The sequence below is a fragment of the Seriola aureovittata genome, chromosome 12, assembly GCF_021018895.1.
Source record: "Seriola aureovittata isolate HTS-2021-v1 ecotype China chromosome 12, ASM2101889v1, whole genome shotgun sequence".
NCBI lineage: Eukaryota > Metazoa > Chordata > Actinopteri > Carangiformes > Carangidae > Seriola > Seriola aureovittata.
In genome coordinates, this window is record NC_079375.1 from 2,319,505 (window position 1) to 2,339,007 (window position 19,503).

The following is a 19,503-nucleotide window of genomic DNA, read 5'->3' on the forward strand; positions in this document are numbered from 1 at the left end:
TTGTTTTCCTTGTGTTTCACTGTTCTTGCTCTCATTTTACAACGTATTCCACTTCCTGTGATTGATAATGTTTTGTTCACAGACATTGCATGTGTGTGTGTGTGTGTGTGTGTGTGTGTGTGTGTATTACTGCAGAAACACAAATTGTTAAGGTGACCCGTACGATCAGTCAGTTCAGTTCACGCAGACAAAGGACTGTTGTGTTTTTCCTCTACAGAGACTCTATGCCCTAATTCCATACTAAATACTAACATTATACAGTACACACTATCTTCCAATGTTGACAGTGCACTGTTTACAAGAAATCCATCTGTAACATTCAAGGACATCAGTCCCTTTAGAAAAAGCATGTGAACTGTAAACGTTACAGGTTTGCAGGTGACAAAAGTACAAATTTTATCTTATGATCTTTAAATAGTGTAAAGTTAACAGTTTTGAGGTTTCTACAAAGACTGAATATGTAATATTATGTTATTTATATTTGATATTTCTTGCATTGTAACTTCCACACAGTGGACTGATGAAAGCCTTAGTTTCAACAGTGTTTCTGAAAATGATAAACATGTCAGGGTTTACTATCCATATTCTGAGACAAAGCAGCATCTACTACAGCACTCCCTAATACGGCCTGAACACATCAGGAATAACAGCTGTAAAAGCTTTGGTGAACACTGACACACAGCTGACCAATAGCACGCTAACTTTTGAACAGACGGAGAGGTGGACAGTCCAAAGCAAGCTATCGTAGCTTATTAGCTCTGTTGCATCGCTCATTTTTCTTTTACCTCCTCTGTCAGAGTAGAAACAAACTGTGAACTTAATCAGTTTACTAACTGACTGTTAGCAATCTTGTTAGCTCAGAGAGCTTCGTTTTCACGAAACGATTGTTCTGTAAGCGGTCGTCACTGCCACTAGATGTCGCACTACATCATTAGCATTTCAGACCAAAACAAATGCTTTGTCAGCCACCTCCCTCCCCCCAAGGTTGAACTGGGAAAGAAATCAGCCTTGGACTTTATGGATGTTTTGGTGGTCCACCAGCTGACTGGGATTTGAGCAGTTAGTCCCCATGGCCAGTCCTCCTGTGCTCTGGTCTCATCTCTTTCTTTGTCTGAGGCCTTTTTTAGATGGAAAATGTGGTTCCATCAGTGGAAGAAATTCTGGAAAGTCACTTTCACCTTACATAGAAAATAGTTGTTTCTCTCTGTATTCTTCCCCAGTTACCTTAGCGCCGGCAAACATGGTGGTGGTTGGTTTAAGGAACTTGACACAACCCAAAACGTTTTGTGCGAGACTAGCTCACCACTAACCCTGCAAGTGGTCACTACGCCACCAAACGTCCAGCCCCCATCTGTTTAATGTAGATATGAGTAGGTTTTATTAGTTCTGAAACATAACATGGAACTGTTCCGTAACGTTCCATAGTCTTTTAATCATGTGTGCAATTAAATGCTTCTAATATCTACCCCACCTAGATAATCTGTGGGGGTTTGAAAATGAGGACAGGTGAGGGTGAATGTGGCCATGTCATCATTATCAGCCCCCACCCACCTGTCAGAGAGGAGGGGCTGAGTCATTAAGTGATGCTCCACGTTATTAAAAACTGCTCGTCTGCAGAAGTCAGAATCAGAGTAGAGGTCACCGCCTCTCCACGTGACGTGTCGTACATTACTGCCGGGGGCAGGGCCTCAGCCACGCTGCCCCAGATAAATATAGAGTTATAGAGCGGAGGTGGTGGGTGGGTGTTTGTGGGGGAGTGTTCAGGGGCAAAAGCAGCTGCTGGCTTCAGTCGAACAGATTCAGCGACTCCAAACCATCACACTATAAAAAATGTATAATTAAATAAAACACCCATCAAGATCCAACATTCATTCATGTAATAGAAGTCCCTGATACTGAAGTAGTGGCTCCCTCAAAGACAGGAAATGTCGGGATGAATGTGAAACTGAACAGCACTGAATACAGAGATAAATCCAGGAAGAGTAAGTGTGAAAAACTGAACTAAAAAATAATTCTATTTAACTGCAGTCAGAGCAGAAACAGAAAATAAAAACACTGTGGTTTCAGTTAATGAAAATAGGACAGTTACACTACAGGATATTAAAGAAAAGTAAAGTAAAACACACAATAACTTCAACCTCCTCTTCATTTATAGATGAATCCTCATTATCTCAAAGTAAGACTTTGCTTTTAAACTGTGTTTGGTCTGATTTGACTATAATCAGTGCTTAATATGAACATTGATGCCATCAAGTAAGTGCTAAATTGAAGACATCACCCAACTGTGAACACTGTTCCATATGCAATTAAAACACATTGCTGGAAAAACAAGGCTAATGTCAAGGCAAATAAAATGTTGCATTACCTGTTGCATTAGCCACTAACATCGGCTAACTAAAGGCTTAAAGGCTAAAAATATGCAATATCGCTCCCAGCTGGCACAGGACATCACTGTAATGACAGAAAGACGTTTCTAGTTGGAAATGAAAATCAGGTTGACGTCAAAACCCAGCGTTGGCTGACTGACACTGTGACGTTTAGCATGTGTTTAGCAGATGTTGGATTGGGTTGGGCTGATGTTTGTACGCTCAGTTCATTGGCTGTTTGGGGCCAAATAGACTCAAACTACAGAAAGTCGCCTGTTTTATTGGCTTATTGTCAAAATGTTATTTTGCTGCACTTTCTAAAAGCACTTAAGCTAACCCGACCCTCCACCTCCTTTGAGGCTGACCCCTTACGTGCAAGGAAGTCAGGAAAGCTAATCCTCTCAGAATTTAGGGGGGCAGCTGTAAGTGTGATATTTTTAACACATCAATGTGTGTATTTATGGCCAACACACATTTTATAACACATTCTTATTAATAGATGACAAAGCAAGTTCATGACTTCCGTGTCATGCAGTCAAACTGAGCTAAAGACCAACAATGAATCACTCCACTAAATACTAAATACTTGAGATGTGTACTGTACACTTAGCAAATAACTTGTGCTCAGGATAAATAAATTATTCAGACGAGTGAGTGTTAAAATAGTGTCACTCTGACAGTCCTCACACAGTCGTCTCTATAAAGAGCTTCAGATCTCAGTCTCAGTCAATGTTTGGACTCTGCTCCCAAAGGGAAAGTAAAAAGGGCAAAGCTGCAATGTTTAATCCCCGAAAACATTCCAGCACAGTGTAATCAGACCAGACAACTGTGGCGTCTTTGCATCTGTCACTGCAGAGCGAATGAGAGTGACTCCTAAGCCGCTGGTGATGTACATGTTTCGCAGCTGCTAGCATGAACATGTGAGTAAATAACGGAAAATTATGAATCAATGTGCGTGGGTCTAACAAAGCAGAGCAGGACTCTGGTGGGGATTTCCATCCTCCTCCTGCTTTGCTTCTTCCCCAAATGTCCGAGTGTCGCCTTACAGAGAGTTTTTATTTTTAGCTGGGGGGGGGGGTTTCGTGTGAGTACTGGCGCTCCCCTCTGAATGTATCGCCTGGCCCACATCCAGATGAGGGCTGAATTCAGGTTCCCTTTGGATCCTGAAGCCTTTTTTAAAGGCGGTAGGTGGAGTTTCCCTTCTCCCCTGTCCCCAGACCTGAGTTTGGGTCACAGCGGTTGGGTGTTGCCACTCTCCAGTCTCCCTGCTGGTAACCCCAACAGTTCTGGTCCCCCTCCCCAAACTAAACGACACGTCTGCTAATTTCAAGCAACTTTCAAACAAATTTGAATCAAGAAATTACATTTTTTTTTTACATCGAAACAGTGCAATGGATCAGCACAAGTATCGCACGGCGGGCGTCCAGGAGAAGCTGGAGATCATTGGGGTGGAGGATGAGGCTGGAAACCCCATCAGCGCCCTGACCATCCTGTCGCTGCTGGAGCGTGTGGCTGGCATCATCGACAACGTCCAGTCCTGCCAGCAGCGCATGGAAGAACGTCAGCTGGAACTGGAGAACAACATCAAGACCATCCAGGGCGATGTCCTGAAGCTGGCCAAGGACCACACTGACACCAGCGGCACGGTGGAAAAGCTCCTGCAGAAGACCCGCAAAGTCAGCGCCAATGTCAAGGAGGTCCGGACGCGCGTTGAGAAGCAGAACGTACGGGTCAAGAAGGTTGAATCCACACAGGATGAGCTGCTCACCCGCAACAAGTTCCGGGTCGTCATCTATCAGGTGAGCAGAGGTTTGGATGCAGCTGATGAGTAAAAATGTTGTACACCAGAACTATCTGGGTTCTGAAGGAGTTTGTAGATGTAAGAGATAGAATCAGGGCCAATAAACTGGAGGTACCAAGGTGCTTGGATTTACTAGTGTTGTAACTAGAAAAACTGATGTTTGGACAGAACTTTACTAGACAAATAACACAAATGAGCAAAGAGGCACACTGATGATTATACGTACAGTACAGTAATTATGTAAAAGTAGCCATTGTTATTCCGACTTGTTTTGTGCTTAGGACAAAAACAAACAATTTGAAGACCTCTGTTTGGGCTCAATGAGCTTAAAGGATAATTTCATAATTTTTCTAGTATGATTAATCAAAAAATTATATTTGATATATTCCAATATGAATTTGGTGAGATCATTCTAATGACTTGAAAAAGATAAAACATTCCCACTGCATTAAATTATGGTTTGATCCTTTTCTTTCTTTGTTTTTTGCTTGTGAATTCTTGCACAATTTTGCATCTTGTGGTCACCAGGCATAAACACATGCAACCTGTGATGCCTCACTAAATACAATGCAACGTGGAGCTTTGTACAGATAAAAAAGACTTATAGGCCACGCTCTTGGAAATTTACATAACATTTTTAGAGGTTGCTACAATGGACAAACAACCAGCGTTTTCTTTAGGACTCCATCCCTCTCAATTACATGCTTTAATCTTAAGAGAGAAGAGAGAATCTCAGAAGTCGAGGCAGAGCAGCTCCACTCTGGATTATCAGATCCAAGGTCCAGTCCAGGTTTCCGTTTACGAAGAACTGGAGCATAATTAGGTTAAGTATCAAAAGTAAAATAGATTCATTCCCTCAGGCGATACAAACTCCCTGCCAAGCAGCGAGATCTTAACTCAAATGAACTCTGGCTCAATTCATTAAGCGGTGGCCGCAGCGAGAGTGGGGGATGTGAGGAAATGAAGGGCGGTTTCATTTCAAACACTTAAGACCCATCGACTCCGTAACACTGGCAATTTATAGTAAAAGTATCCTCATTACGCTGAGAGGGCACACTTTCATCAAATGACTTTAATCAGGTCAGGTGAGACGCATGAAAACAAGACGATTCACTTCAGAGTTTCAGTGGTAATCTGAAACACTCCGACGAACTCTCAAATTTGGAGGAACGCAGCCAGTTAATTGCTTTTAGAAATCACAAGCCTGGAAAGCAGAAACATTTGCATTAAACAAATCTTCCCCTCCGAGTCGTGCAAGGTCGTGTCTCCAAACAGACATGTGATGCAGAGAGAGGGAGAACACTCTGAGGCGGTTGCGTTGAAGAAGTCATTGCTAAAGAGATGGACAGACTTTATAACAGCATTAAATTGGAGTTCTGTGGGATTTTCTGTGCGAGCGGCTCGTCAGATGACAGACAGAAAAAGACATTTGTGTGAACTCAGAGTACTTTAATGGTGATCAGAGACACTGTACATGGCTGCAGGCTAATTACAAATTCATCTGGTAATGAAGCTTTGTACGAAAAACCCTGTGTCCAAACCACTTCAGTTGACATCATACTCACATGTTGCATGTCCTGCGTCACTGTCGGTATCCTTATTACCTCCGCCAAGGAGGTCTGTTTGTTAATCAGCAGGATTATGCTAAAAGTACTGAGCCAATTTGAACGGAACTTGGCGGAGGGATGGGGCACGGGCCGGCGACGAACCCGTTTCATTTTGGGGCAGATCCGGATCATTTACTAGGAATTTGAAATGTTTGTTCTGAAGTCTGGTGCATGTTGTTTAACATTTGCCTTGGTTGAGGTCTGCACTTCTTTCTTCTTTCATAAAATGATAATTTCCTGTTAAGTACTGAACTGTGCTCTGACTCTTCTCTCCTGTGAAGGGCAACACTTTCTCCACCATGTCAAATATAATGTTGACGTTCTACTATATCCAAAATATAAAGTCGCTAGTAAAGAAAGTTAATCAGCGGAGACATAGGTTTATTAATTTAAGGGAACAAATGAAAATTCAGGAATATAATTTTTCTGAATTGAGATGATTAAGATCATAATTTAGAGATAATGATGGACTATTAGAGGGTACGAATTATTAGTATGAAGAAATGGGACGCCTACCTGGTTCAGCAAGAACAAAATATCTTGATTTGTACAATGTATACAGTGTATTTCTGGTGACACTGCAATGATTTATTTAGCTGTGCGCATCCCAGCATTCAACAACAGTCCCTTACAATGACCTTAATTATTAATTTGCATCTAAAAACACATCAAACGTATTCATCTAAATAATGGATTTTTCTGCATAGGTTAAGCAGGTTTTATTTTTAAATTTACAAAATAACATTCCAAGTGCCCCGTAATCCGTACCTTTAAAGAAGTGCAGGGATTCATCACAAATGTGAGGTTAATAAATGGATTAATTAATGGGTTATGATAAATTAGAGAGGTTTGAATGGATTATCCCCAGGATTTAAGGGATTTTTAGGCAGTAAAATTCCATTAGAATTTACTAAATAGCATAACCTTTTTTCAATCTCACTTTTAAGGAAATTTTGCCCTTTAATTAAATAATCCATAAAAATACTTAATTTTAATTTACCCTTAATATTTCTCTGAAATATCTTAATCAAACCACGGTTAATCGGTAAAATAGTGGAATTTGAAGATGGTGACAGTTTTAAAGAGAGTGGAAGACCAATACTGGATGTGGTGTATGGATTCTTTTTTCAGTTGTCTACTGACAACAATAAAATCTTATAGTTTGTGCCTCTAATCTTTTCAGTCGTTAAGAAATTTAATCAGCATTTTCATTCATTTCTTCCAACATCCAGGCCATTACGGCAATGAAACTAACCCTGACTCTTACTGAATAGAAACCTTGATGCTATTATGGATCAGGGATAAGCTCCCTGCAGATATAAGTTCAGCAGTCAGTACTTGATGCTGTCCTCGTTAATGTCCAGACTTCAGAATAGTAACCGGAGCGCTATGTGCCGCTAACAGCTGCTGTGGATCCGTGACAGAGAGAGAGACTTATTCTGGGATCACAGCATTCTCCCCCTCCGCCAGCAGGGACACGCTATAAACTGCTGTCAACCAGAATCAGGGTCTGACATAGCAGCTTATCACAGGGGTCAATGTAAAGATGGTGGGGGGGTTGTTTGGTCAGCCTAACCTGCTGCTGCAAGCACTGCCTGAAGATACTGTAAGATACAACTATGATAATGCCAGACAAACTAAGACAAAATAATGTAATTTAATGCAGTGTAAATATATATAAAACAAGGCAAATGAAACTGAAGGAACTGATTTCTTTGGCCAGTAGGGAGCAGTGGAACAAGCATATACTGTACATAACCCACCTATAGCTGTTATATCATCAAACAGCTGCCGACCTCCACATCCAGAACAACATGATCATTCCACCGGAGTCATGTTTGTGTCCACCTGATGAATGTAAATCCAATATTCACTCTCTTTTTGGCTCCTCACCATCCAGCTCCTGAGGGAAATATCTGTCTCTTTCAGCTGGCAGATGTTCCACTGTCTTCACCAGCTGGACTCTACCTGTGTGTGTCTGCTCTACCTGTACTGAGCAGGCAGGTTTAGACTGAACCTGACAGTAAATCTACTGCCAAACAAAAACTATAAGCTAAAAGAGGCTAAAATGCTCTGTGGTCTTTTGTCATTGAGCTGAATTAGCTGTTAGCAACTCCTGTTTGCGGTGTAGCCAACAATGTACAGAAAGCTGTCACTGGATGAATGTGATACTGAAACTGAAAACTTAAAAACATGAAGATTCTTAGGCAAGTTCTGATATGGATAATAACTAGGTGGACATCAGACATAATGAAGAGTAAGCCACACTTAAATCAATATATGTTTCGGGGCTATATGTTAAGATTTGACTGGACTATGGACCCCCATTCTCTCCCATTCAGCTCTGCAGCACCCCCCTAAGGGGACCCCTTTGGTCTATGTCCTGCAGAATGTCCATGTCTGTTACGATGAGATGAATCTTATGAGGAGTAAAATTGGAGAGGCTCAAATATTTGCTATTCACCAAATGAAAAGTCAGACAACTTCCGAGTTGTTGGAAGGCTAGGCTAGCAGTTTTAAGCTTAGGGTGACCGGGGGGGTATTCCATCAACGTTGCTCAGGAAATCTGCGCTTACTTGAAAAAGCCTGGTTAGAATTAACATCGACTTTCACTTCAAGCTCACGCCGCTCCATTAATTAAGCCGAGCCTCATCAACATTAACTCAAACCACGTTTGAACAAGCTGCATTATGTGCAAGCACAGACAGTGTCAAAGAGAAGATCATGTCACAAAAAGACAGGAAAAAAAGAACCGTCTTCTTCTCAGCAGCGGAGCAAAGCCTGCTGATTAGAGTTTCCACCCGTCCTGTATAATACATGAATAATGTAATGTCAAGTAAAACCCAACCAGTTACAGCTACAAGTGGACTGGAGAAGTTCGTCAGTGAGCAGTAACTGATCTGCTCTGTTTGAGAAAATACACTGTATAATCACCTTTTTCAGGTAAAGTCAGCTGTACAGCGCTCTGATAGCTCACCTGGCAGAGTGCATATTATCAGTGTTAACTCATAACCACAGGTTTGAGTCCGCCCCGTGGCACTTCTTTCACGTCATCCTTTCTCTCACTGTTGCAATCAGAATAAAGGCAATAAGTATTTAATTAATTGTATATTGCCAACTGCAGTCTATATTATAATCTATGTTAGCCTATATTATACATTAACCAATGTAGGTAACAGGGCAATAATCACCACATTGATCATGCTAATAATCCATCCATCGACCCTAGTTTCCGAACACAGACATGAAAAAAGTGATGTGAGTGCAAAAAGATACTTGATGGAACTGTCTTTTGGGATTCTGTTTCTGGCCATTGGAAATACATTGAAAAACTAAGATTGACAGTTAGCCAGCTGAGCTGCTAAGTTCAGTGGTATCAGTTACCGTGGTTACTGAGCAGGGAATCCAATAAGCCAAAGTAATGGAATGCTGACTTAACAAAATAAGCCATGATTTTCCTATCCCTATTTTAAACTATGAATTAAAGCCAAACGTCTAGCGTTGCACTTCTTTTGGTCAGAAGTGAAGCTAAGACCATCTTTTTTTTGTTGTTGTCTCTTGGCAGAGAAAAGGTTAGCTGGCTCACTCATTGGTTAGGAGTTCATAACTGGTCAGTAAACTAACAAAAACAAACATAGTCAAAGCCCCTCAGCCAGAACTTGAAAAAATAAATGTTTATGTTGGAAAAAGTGAAGAAGTCCCCTGACTGTCTGTAATGGAGTTCACACAACAATATTCACAACCTCTTATTAAAATGCTTTTCATTCTTTTGACCTTTGGACCCTTACAAACTAAAGGAATATAAATAATTGAGCAATAGATAGACAATAGTACTTCACGACTCCTTCAAAGGTAGGGAGTCGTCATTTTATCAGTCAGCCTTCACCTTAGTTTATTACAGTACAACAAAATACATGAAACCGGGACAATCCCCCTTTATTATTTCATCGGTAAAAACATTGGATATTTTAATGATATATTGTCTCCGGTTTTCATTTCAGATCTGGACACCTTAGGCTAAACACATCCTGGACCTCCCTTCGCACTGGACACAGAAGTATAACTGATATCCATCTTCTAAAAGATTTTTACTACTTAAAATGTTTCTTAAAGTATGTGCACAGTAGATACTCCCTGTGTCTGCTGGTCCACACCTTACAGTGTCCAGGTTTAGTTGAGTCTGGTCCCGGGCGGCTCTGGCTTTCTCTCTGTCCTGCCTGCAGAGGAGACAGTTGCGGTGTTGAGTTTCCTCATGACTGATGTGCTGTCGGTTATTCTGAGGCCTCCGTTCATCTCCTAATATAGAGCTTCAGCTGCAGTCGTTTAACAGGAAGCAACAAGCGGTTTGTTAGAGACAGTCGTCGCCAACGGCTGAATAATGAAGGCTGGGACAGTTGGGCAGTAATAAGAAAAAGATAAATGGCTGCTGGTTCACACTCCCAGGGCCACTCCACCTCCGCTGTTGTTCTCAACACCGGACATCAGAGGACAATGTGCAATTTTAGATAAGTTAATGGGTTTTAGTTTATTATATTTCTGCTGTGTGGCAACGAGGGAGGCTGAGCAATGACGAGTTATGACTTCAAATGTCTGCAGGCAAACACACGATTAAAACAAGAGGTCACCCAGAGAACATTGCTGTAACACTGGACAACATCCTGCATCTCTGCAGAAACACATGGTCCTGTATTCTCCAGATAATTAACTGGAAATTCCTTCATAATTTCCTAAAAATTAGCTGGTCATTTAATTTAGCTGTAAATTACTGTAAAAGGAAAGGTCTATGCAACACAACACAACATGAAGTGTTTCCAGGGGACACTAAAAAGTGATGAACCTGGCTGGGACGCACTTAATCAATGCCTTTAACTTCAAAAGTCACAATTGGGCATTGAACAACAAGTGCGTCTGAGTCATGTTCCATATCTTAGACCGCTCTCTCTAAATTGATAATGAATAATAATGATAATTAATTAATATTTAAATTTATTCTTGAATTAATTTTTTTAATCCAACGAACAGACAAAAAAAAGCCAACTATTTAGTCTTAGTATGATAAAAAAAAAATAATAACCTGAGAAAACCGTACAGCTACTTGAATATTTTCTGCTGTGACTGTAAAGAATTACTGCGGGTTTTACATTTCACATTACAGTTTTATATGATAAATTAAAAACATAATTCCCAAAAGTGAAGTGGTTCGCACTGAATATTTTCTCAGGAGGCGGTGGAACAATGAATTATGTTACATTTACCCAGACCCAGGCTAGCTGTTTCCCACTGTTTCCAGTCTTTGTGCTAAACTAAGCTAACTAGTTGCTGGCTGTAGCCACACCCAAACATGAAAACTCCTCAACTGGAAAACTAAGTTTTTTTAACCCAATATATCAAAAGTTCCTTTAAAACTTACTTAGCTAGTAAAAATGAACCTCAGTATCGCTGCAGTATGTGGAACCTTTGAAAACTCTGGGATGGTTAATGTGTGTGTGTATTAACATAATTACTGAATTAGTTTCAGATCTCAGTGTCGTACATATGATGATAGTTCAGGTCTTGAGCCTCTCTCTCTCTCTCTCTCTCCCCCTGCATCACCACCACCCCCCGAGGTTATTAATACAGGCATCGACCCACATTCGCTGCCGCTGTAATTATTGTGTCATTCAGTGTCTGGACGTGCTCTGATGACTCCTCCCTGATTAATGAGTGTGATCGTTGCAGGTGGCCGCAGCTTAATTAGGATTAATTGGCTTTCACATCCAAAGTCACCTGTAGGGCGCAGCAGGTGGAGCAGGTTCCTCCTGGAGCTGGTTTGTTTCTGTTGGTCGTCAGGGAACGTATGCCAGTCCTGCTTTTTTTGAAATGATAAAATAAAGGTTTGGTGTATTTTATGAAAGACAAAATGCAATCTCATCTTTTAAAATGTGTGTATACACACACACACACACACATATATATATATATATATATATATATATATATAAATGTGTATGTGTATTCCAAGACTCAGACATAGAAATGCACCAGCTAATCTGTAAATGCACGAACCACATTTCCTCACAATCAAGCCAATAGCTGTTGAGATATTTCAGTCTAAACAAAGTGGTGGCCAGATCATCACGACCCCCGCTGCTAAAACCAGACGATGCCATTATAATTATTATTATTATTATTATACCACCTGTCTTGAGTTACAGGTGTCGTTGCTGCCAGTGGCTTCCTGGCTGAATGAGTCTCAGTTACTTCTCCCCAAAATAGAACAACTTGATCTCATTAAGATGGCTGGTGTGTTCGCAGGTCGGGTCTGACCGAGCATCTCAAAGGAATATCATGTTTTCCATCTGAGCTTCCATCATCTCAACGAGAAGCATAGTTATTTATTCCTAATGCACAGAAGAGACAGATGAGAAGATGGTGGTATTGGTTTTCTAGGTCTGGGAGGGTTTGTGCAAGTGCAGCCGCAAAATCTTTAAAGAGCAAACAAGAAGCAAGAGGATTCAGATTCAGAGTTTAGATTAGAAAGATTAGAAATCCAGCAAAAAACGTCTTTAATGGGAAGATCCTGTTCTCTTGATCTTGATCTTCTCCAGAGTCAGATCTGTTTCAGATGGATATCAGTTTCATCTTCATGCGTCCAGTACAGATACAGGGCCAGTACGTGTTTAGCCTAGCTTAATATTAAGAGTAAAAGCAGGGAGGAAGCTGCCCTAAATGTCAGAGTATTCCTTTAATGGGTGAAATGAATGGCTTTGCATGTCCAGGTGTTTTCAGGTAACTTGACTGACCGAAATGATATTAGGTCAGCAGCTTCATTCAACGTAGTGAAGGAGTAGAAACACCTGGACTACAGGTGTGCAAGGCCTTTAAGTTCATTGTGTTGTCTAGGCTCCACAGCAGCAGCAGCTTCTTCAGTCCTCAGTCAGTGTCTTAACAGGACACGTTCAGCAACAATGCGTCTGGCTCAGACACGTTTTGGCAGTGCTCTCGGCTCAATACCGAATCAATACAGCTCTGCACTTACACTACATTCACGTCATATCCTTTAGATCGTAATTAGGAGCAGCTGAGTGGGAAAAATCATTCATGTTGGCCTCCAACTTTGTAATTCTAGGATGTGTCCTGGTTGATGAAAAGACCCACAGACGAGTCAACAAACTGATGGCTGTAAATTCACCAAAGCTGGCCGAAGTTACATCCACATTAAATCCAGTATTTACACTTCAGCTCATTTTATAGCAGCTGTTTGTTTGTATCTGGTTTCTGCTTCAAATCTGTAACACAACAAAAGAAGCTCATTGGAGCTGTTTATCTGCTGTGACCACAATTAGCGCCAGAGCTAACAACCTTGAAATAATGTGTTCTCCCCTTTAAGACATAAGAAAACAGATTTGAAGCCTAAAAAGACGCCTCTGGTCATGGTTCTTGCATTAAGTGCAAGGGATTTTCTCATATTGCAAGACGTATTGGAAAAAATATCCACTGTAGTAAAATCTATCGTCAAACTTTATAAACACATATTTCTGTTTTAGGCTAATCCTGCAATTAAAACTCCACATTTCCCTCTTCTCCTGTGTTTTATTTGAAGTGTTGATCCATAAGAAGATATATTTCTGGTTTTAAGAACCAAAAACCATCTGAATGTAGTTTTACATCTCCTCTCTCAGGATTCTCTCTGGAGCTCTTGTAACAACAGGTCAGTGAGCCAATCAGAAGAGAGGAGGCTCTGAGTTGAGCTGACTTTCTGGTGTTTTCTGAGTGATCCAATAAAAATATAGTAGATTTCAGGTAGACACTCAGAGAAACCAAATCCTGCAAGGTCGGATGGTGGGTCCCGGTGGGCGGGGCTTGGGGCATGGCTGAGGGTGGTGACTGTTTTGTTGTGACATCACAAAGTTACAAGAAGTCCTGACAGCTGGTTTTAAGGCTCAGTTTCTGAATACAGGCTGTGTGCATTTCTCTGTGGACTGAGGCTTTGATACTTTCACAGTATTAATATAGAACCTAGACCTGATCTATAATCAAACAACACATGGTCATCTACCTTTAGACTATATGGACCTTTAAAATCCTGATGATTCAACCTAGTTCATCAGAAAAGGGTGTAAAAATCTTACCATAAAACAGCCGTGATCATTGGTTTGGAGCATTGCCCATCATGGCCTAATACAACAGGAGATGTAAATGGTATAAACAGTAAATGGTTAACAGTCTAAGGGTAGGTTTTACTGTCCATCCATGCTCAGAGGCCTTTGTTGTTTCTTTCTGACCTTTTTTTTAGAAGTCCTGATTTCCCAGTCGGCTCTTCCATGGATACCTGCAAACAACAGTTACTAAAACTGCTGTTCAATCTGTTTTCTCATCTGTAGGGTGAGACGGAGATCCCATCAGTGGCCGTCACTAAGTCTCCTAAAGGAACCGGCTTGGACGGACTGGAGATTGATCCCGACTCCTACGACATCCCCGCCGACCTCTCCTCAGATGAAGAGTACCTGAGCGTGGAGGAGACCGACTCCTCACGAGCCGCTCGCCTCAAGAAATCGGTCGTGAAGAGCACGGAGACCCTGAAGGCCGCATTCTCCAAGGAGAACATGAGCAAAACCAAAGACAACCTGGGCACCAAGTTCCACCACCTGGGTGAGAAGGTGATGCCGCCCGAGCGGAGGGAGAAGATGCACCAGGCCGGTGAGCGGCTGAAGCAGTCCGGCGAACGGCTGAAGGAGAACATCGCCAAGAAGGCTCCGAACAAAGAGACCTTCCGCATCAAGCTGAAGAAGGAGAGAGCCGTCGGCGAAGGCCAGGAGGGTGCTGAGGCCGACCCCGAGCTCCACACCCAGGGTCGGGCCGAGGAGTCACCGGTGCCGTCCCCGGGGGTCACCTACACCGAGGTCGGCCTGGAAACCAAGAGGGAGGGGCCTGTGGAGGAGTCCAGCGCCACCCGGATAGGATAGGAGGATTACAGGAAGTAAATCGGATGTGATAGGACAGCGCTGATATGAAGAGAAGGCGGGACACTTTTGGAAGATTTAGAGAGAAGGTCTGTGATTGGTCGACAAAAAGGATGCACATTTTAATTGGTTTGAATGTTTTAAAACAGAAGAAGTTATTGAGATGGGTAAATTACTACATGATATTTATTAAATCAGGTTACTCCATTAAATGTTACGTGTGACAGTTTTTAACAGTTACATAATTCAAACCTCTTGATCTGATACAAACTCAGACACAAATGTGAGAAAGTTTATTTGTGATGCACTAAGAAGAATTGAGGTTCAGGGTTTTAGATAAAAAGGAGTTTGACTAATTTGTGAGTCCAAATTTCAAGAGATGTGAGATTGTTAACAAGTTGTGTTGTTATTAGTAACCAGATGAGGTTAATTTGCACAAGATGGCCCAAGAAGGAAGACGGCAAAAGGCTGATGAATGTTGATGTGAAGTCTGTGTCTTGATCTTTTATCTGGATGTACATATAATGTCGTACATACTGCCAAAAAGCATGGAGGTGAAAGTGGTCCGTGCAGGCCTCAGCTGGTCTCTGAGAAGCCTGGTGGGGAGAGAAGAAGAAGAATAACACGGATTCAACGTCAGACTGGTTTCTGTACGCCAAAGCAGTAGGAGTAGAAGGAGCTGAAGTTAGAGTGAACTCTGTGGTGATGGCTGAGGGACACGTTAAAACTGCACCAGGTAAAGAGATTTCACTGGAAATCCGACATCAGTAAAATGTAATGAGTTCATGTCATGTGGGATAAATAAACACTGACGAGCTGAACTGTGGCAGTGCGACAGGAGGAGAGCCGGTCATGGTTAGATGCCAGCTTTTTGGAGCCACAAGTCTGAACCAGCTGTAGGATGTATCGGGGTAATGTAGGATTTATCGGGGGTAGTCCGGTACAGAACAAAACACAACTGAAGTAGGACCATCAAGGCCAGAGAAAGAATAACTAGAATCACCTCCTCATGGTCGTCTGCCTCCTCCACTCAGACTAGTTTCAGGTTACATCCCTGTTTATCCTGAGTCATAGAAAATATGAACCATTTGTGTGAAACTTTGTCATAATTGATGTGAAATCTTGAGTAATGGCTAAAAACTGTTTTGTGAGGTCAAACTGACCTAGACCTTTGACCTTTGCCCCCTAAAATCTAATTTGAGTCCAAATTTGAAGAAATTCCTTCAATGCGTTACGGGAAGTATGACGTACACAAGGACAAAATTGCATTTTGCAAGGTCTCCGTGACCTCGACCTTTGACCATCAGAATCTATTCAGTTCGTCATCATCCTCCACATTGAAGTGGACATTTGTGCCACATTTGAAGAAATACCATCAAGGCGTTTACAAGATATCGTGCCTACAAGAATGAGATGGACATATGGACAACCTAAAAACTATATGGCACCAGCTCTGAGTGGCAGCAGCTCTGAGGCATAAAAATTAGTAAAATAAAATCAAAGATAGAATAAGATAAGATAGTAAATAACTTTGCAATGACAAGAATGAATGAATCTACTAAAGGCATAAAATGTCTTAAAAATTTACATCGATTTTTTAAATTCCTGACAAACATTTAACGTCAAATATTTATTTTATATCATCACATCCCGGCTCTATAGTGAAATATTCAATATCAAAACATCATATGACTCATTTCACCAAACTTCATCCTGAAATATTTGTTTGTTTGTTTTTTAACTTGAGGATCTCCAGAAGAATTTTAAATAGAGTTTTGTGTTTTAACATCAACATTTGACAAAAAAAAATCTTTGTCCAGTGCAACTTTAAGTCGAACTGAGCAGCACATGTATTAACCAGCTTTAAAACCTATCAAACAGTAACACAACTCATGGAGGCACAAAGCTGATCTTTGTTTGCTCAGACAAACTAATTACTCCTAGTGGTGATAGTGTAGTGGATTGAAGGTGGTCTGAGCTCTGCTGTTAGTGGCTTTAAAGTTTTTTCTGCACTGCTGCTTTTTAGTGTATGAATGTTTTTTTTTTCCAGTTTTGCTGCTTGATATTCAGAGTTTCATTTATTTATTTATTCTAGAGCAGTGATTAGTGAGATCACAGCTTTTATCAGGGTCACAGCAGTTTCAGTCGGATCCTGCTATTGTCTGTAGAAGCTTTGCTTTTCTAGCGCTGCCATTATACAGTAGTACAGCGTCTTATTCTGAAAGGTATACTTCCTGTATAGCTTTTAACTCATGACTGTATTTATATTGCTGTATTGCTGCTGCGGAGTGGATTTGATGCAATTAGGTTTATAGTATTTGGTTTGAACATTTTGAACAAGGTCTCATTTCTTACTCATGTTTCATTTTTTTTTCATTTTGGGTCACAGCTCAGGTTCCAGGTTGTGTTTTGTTTATACAGTCATCTTTCACGTGAAAATCAGCTGATTGATTGAAGACCTGTGTGTTGTTTGGGCCTGTGCTGTACGAGCAGTACCAGATATTAATCATGATGTTTTGTTTTTGTATAAATAAAGTTCTCATGAAACCTCAACGAGTATGTAGCAACATTATGAAAAAAAACAACATCTTTTCAAGGACAATGTGTGGAAAAATATTGGGCTTTTTTGGGGGACTTTTTCTTTTACATCTCAAAAATCCCTGAATTTCACTGCAGCTGAATCAGTGGAATTAACGGATTTGTTCGTCGTACAATGTTTTCATTCTGACGTTCAACATGCTAATTTGCACTGTCGACACTGTCATCCTCCAACTTTATATAAACCTGCTCCGCAAATGAGTCAATGGCTCAAATACAAATAAACTTTTAGTCCAGTTAGCAAAGGAGTTAGCCACGCAGCTTTGCTTTGTGCTAACAGTTAGTACTACCGTACTACTTAGAGGTTAGCTCCTCAGCTACAGGAGTTGTGACTTCCAGCGCCACCTAATCACAAAGACATGCAAATGGATTTTACCAGGATGCTTTATGGTGTCACTGACAGTGAACACAACGAGACATGAGCCACATCACAGAGACAGAAGAGGTACAGTAGCTGTGATGGGCCAATCTGATGATCTGACGACCATTAACAAACGATGTCATAGGTCGAGATGCTACTGGAGTTTACCGGTGTGTGTTGCTCATAAGGTGATCAGGCTTCAGTATTTTATTAGTATAATATTTAGCATAATTTGGGTGAGGTGGAATTGTTTTTTCTCAAGTTTGGAGGATTTTATTTAAGGCTCATCTGTCTTCTCATTAAAAATCAAGACAAAATAAAAAGCATTGATGGGTTTTTTTTTTTTTTTTTAAAAGGATTGGAGAAATGATTATAAATAAATATCCGCAGCTAAGTGGCATTGTGCTGAATATCTTTGATTTCTTTTTTAATTTCACACAATTTCCCATTCATTTCATCCAGTCAAATATGAATTTTATCAAATTTATAGTTTAATATTGTTCAGTCACCACTCAATATGACAGACACTCTATCAGTCCATGCAGGAATATTTGGTAATTGTTTCACAGGCGTGTGATTTTATCAGTAACATTTGTTTAGCAGCAGCCACAGAGGCTCGGATCATCTCTCCTCTCTGACTCTATCTTCACTGATCTCGTCTATCTGCGGCTCGGATTAAATCACTGACTTGATGTCTGCTTGAGCAAAACACGATCACTCAACTGAGTCAGCAGAGCCCTGCAGATTTGCACTCTCCGCCGGTGTCGGCCTCTAAATGAAATGCCAATCATTCTGGAGGGAATTTACAGTTCGACTCGTCTCTGTGTGGCCGGAGGTCGAAGCAGCAGTTTGTCAAGTGTGAATTTATTGGCTCTAAAACAAACACTGGGGCCCTCCGTTCCTCAAAGACTCCAATGAAACCAGCCAGCTGCAACATGCAGTAAAAATGAGGAAGAGTCATCAAACAGACACGTCTGCTGGTCCAGAGCTTTATTCTGAAAAGGAACCAGCATAATTTCATTAGTAACATGTCCGTTAGTGTCTGCTGAGATGTGGCTACTTTCAACATAGTTCTGGTCAAACTATGTGCCAGTGTTTAAGGTATACTAAACTACAAGTGAATGCAGCAATCTACAAACGTATTAATCTTTTATGTTGCAATAACTCACACTACACATTACAATTATCTTTTCTATACAGCCAACACACACATCTTTGTGATGAATCTTTAAACAGAAAGCAAGAAGAAAAGAAAAAGAAAGATATGGACCTGCAGAAGTCTCAAAGACAATCTTTTTGGAGGGAAAATGCTCCTTTCATGCAGCCGTTATACTGAACAGGACAAATCAAACATGCCTCATGGCCCTGGAATAAGAGACACGATTACTGAGTGAACAGAGCCCAAATTAATATCTGACATGGCACCAACAAGTCCTCCGACCTCAACGGCCATATAGGTCACTTGTCCCTCCCTTCAGATACAGCAAGTAATTACAATACTATAAGTTGAAAAGGTCCGTTGCTACCATCACCTACAAGAAGACGAAGAGAAGGCACAAGAGCAGGATACGTAGACCACGATCTATTTCTCAAGTATGGAACGCATCCTCCGAACGGAGTACAAATGAAAACAACTATGTTTCCATGGTGTCCCCAACTGAGGCCGAAAGCTACATCACCTGACTTCCTCAGAGACGAACTATAGGGTAGTTTCTTAGGGGTGGGCGGTCTCGCCTGTACGTCCATTCATTATCCATACCAGGTATCTTTGCAGAGTCGCAGGGAGGCTGGAGCCAATCCCAGCTGACATTGAGCAAGGGTGGAGTAC

General features: G+C 41.1%; 1 protein-coding gene across 1 annotated transcript; it reads left to right on the top strand.

Annotated features, from left to right (window-relative positions):
• The first annotated feature begins 3,542 nt into the window (after nucleotides 1–3,542).
• cavin4a (caveolae associated protein 4a) lies at nucleotides 3,543–17,269 on the top strand. The gene is made up of 2 exons (XM_056391411.1): nucleotides 3,543–4,165; nucleotides 14,138–17,269. The coding sequence occupies exons 1-2, from the start codon at nucleotides 3,758–3,760 to the stop codon at nucleotides 14,717–14,719; spliced, it is 990 nt and encodes a 329-aa protein (XP_056247386.1). The 5' UTR covers nucleotides 3,543–3,757; the 3' UTR covers nucleotides 14,720–17,269.
• Nucleotides 17,270–19,503: the final 2,234 nt, after the last annotated feature.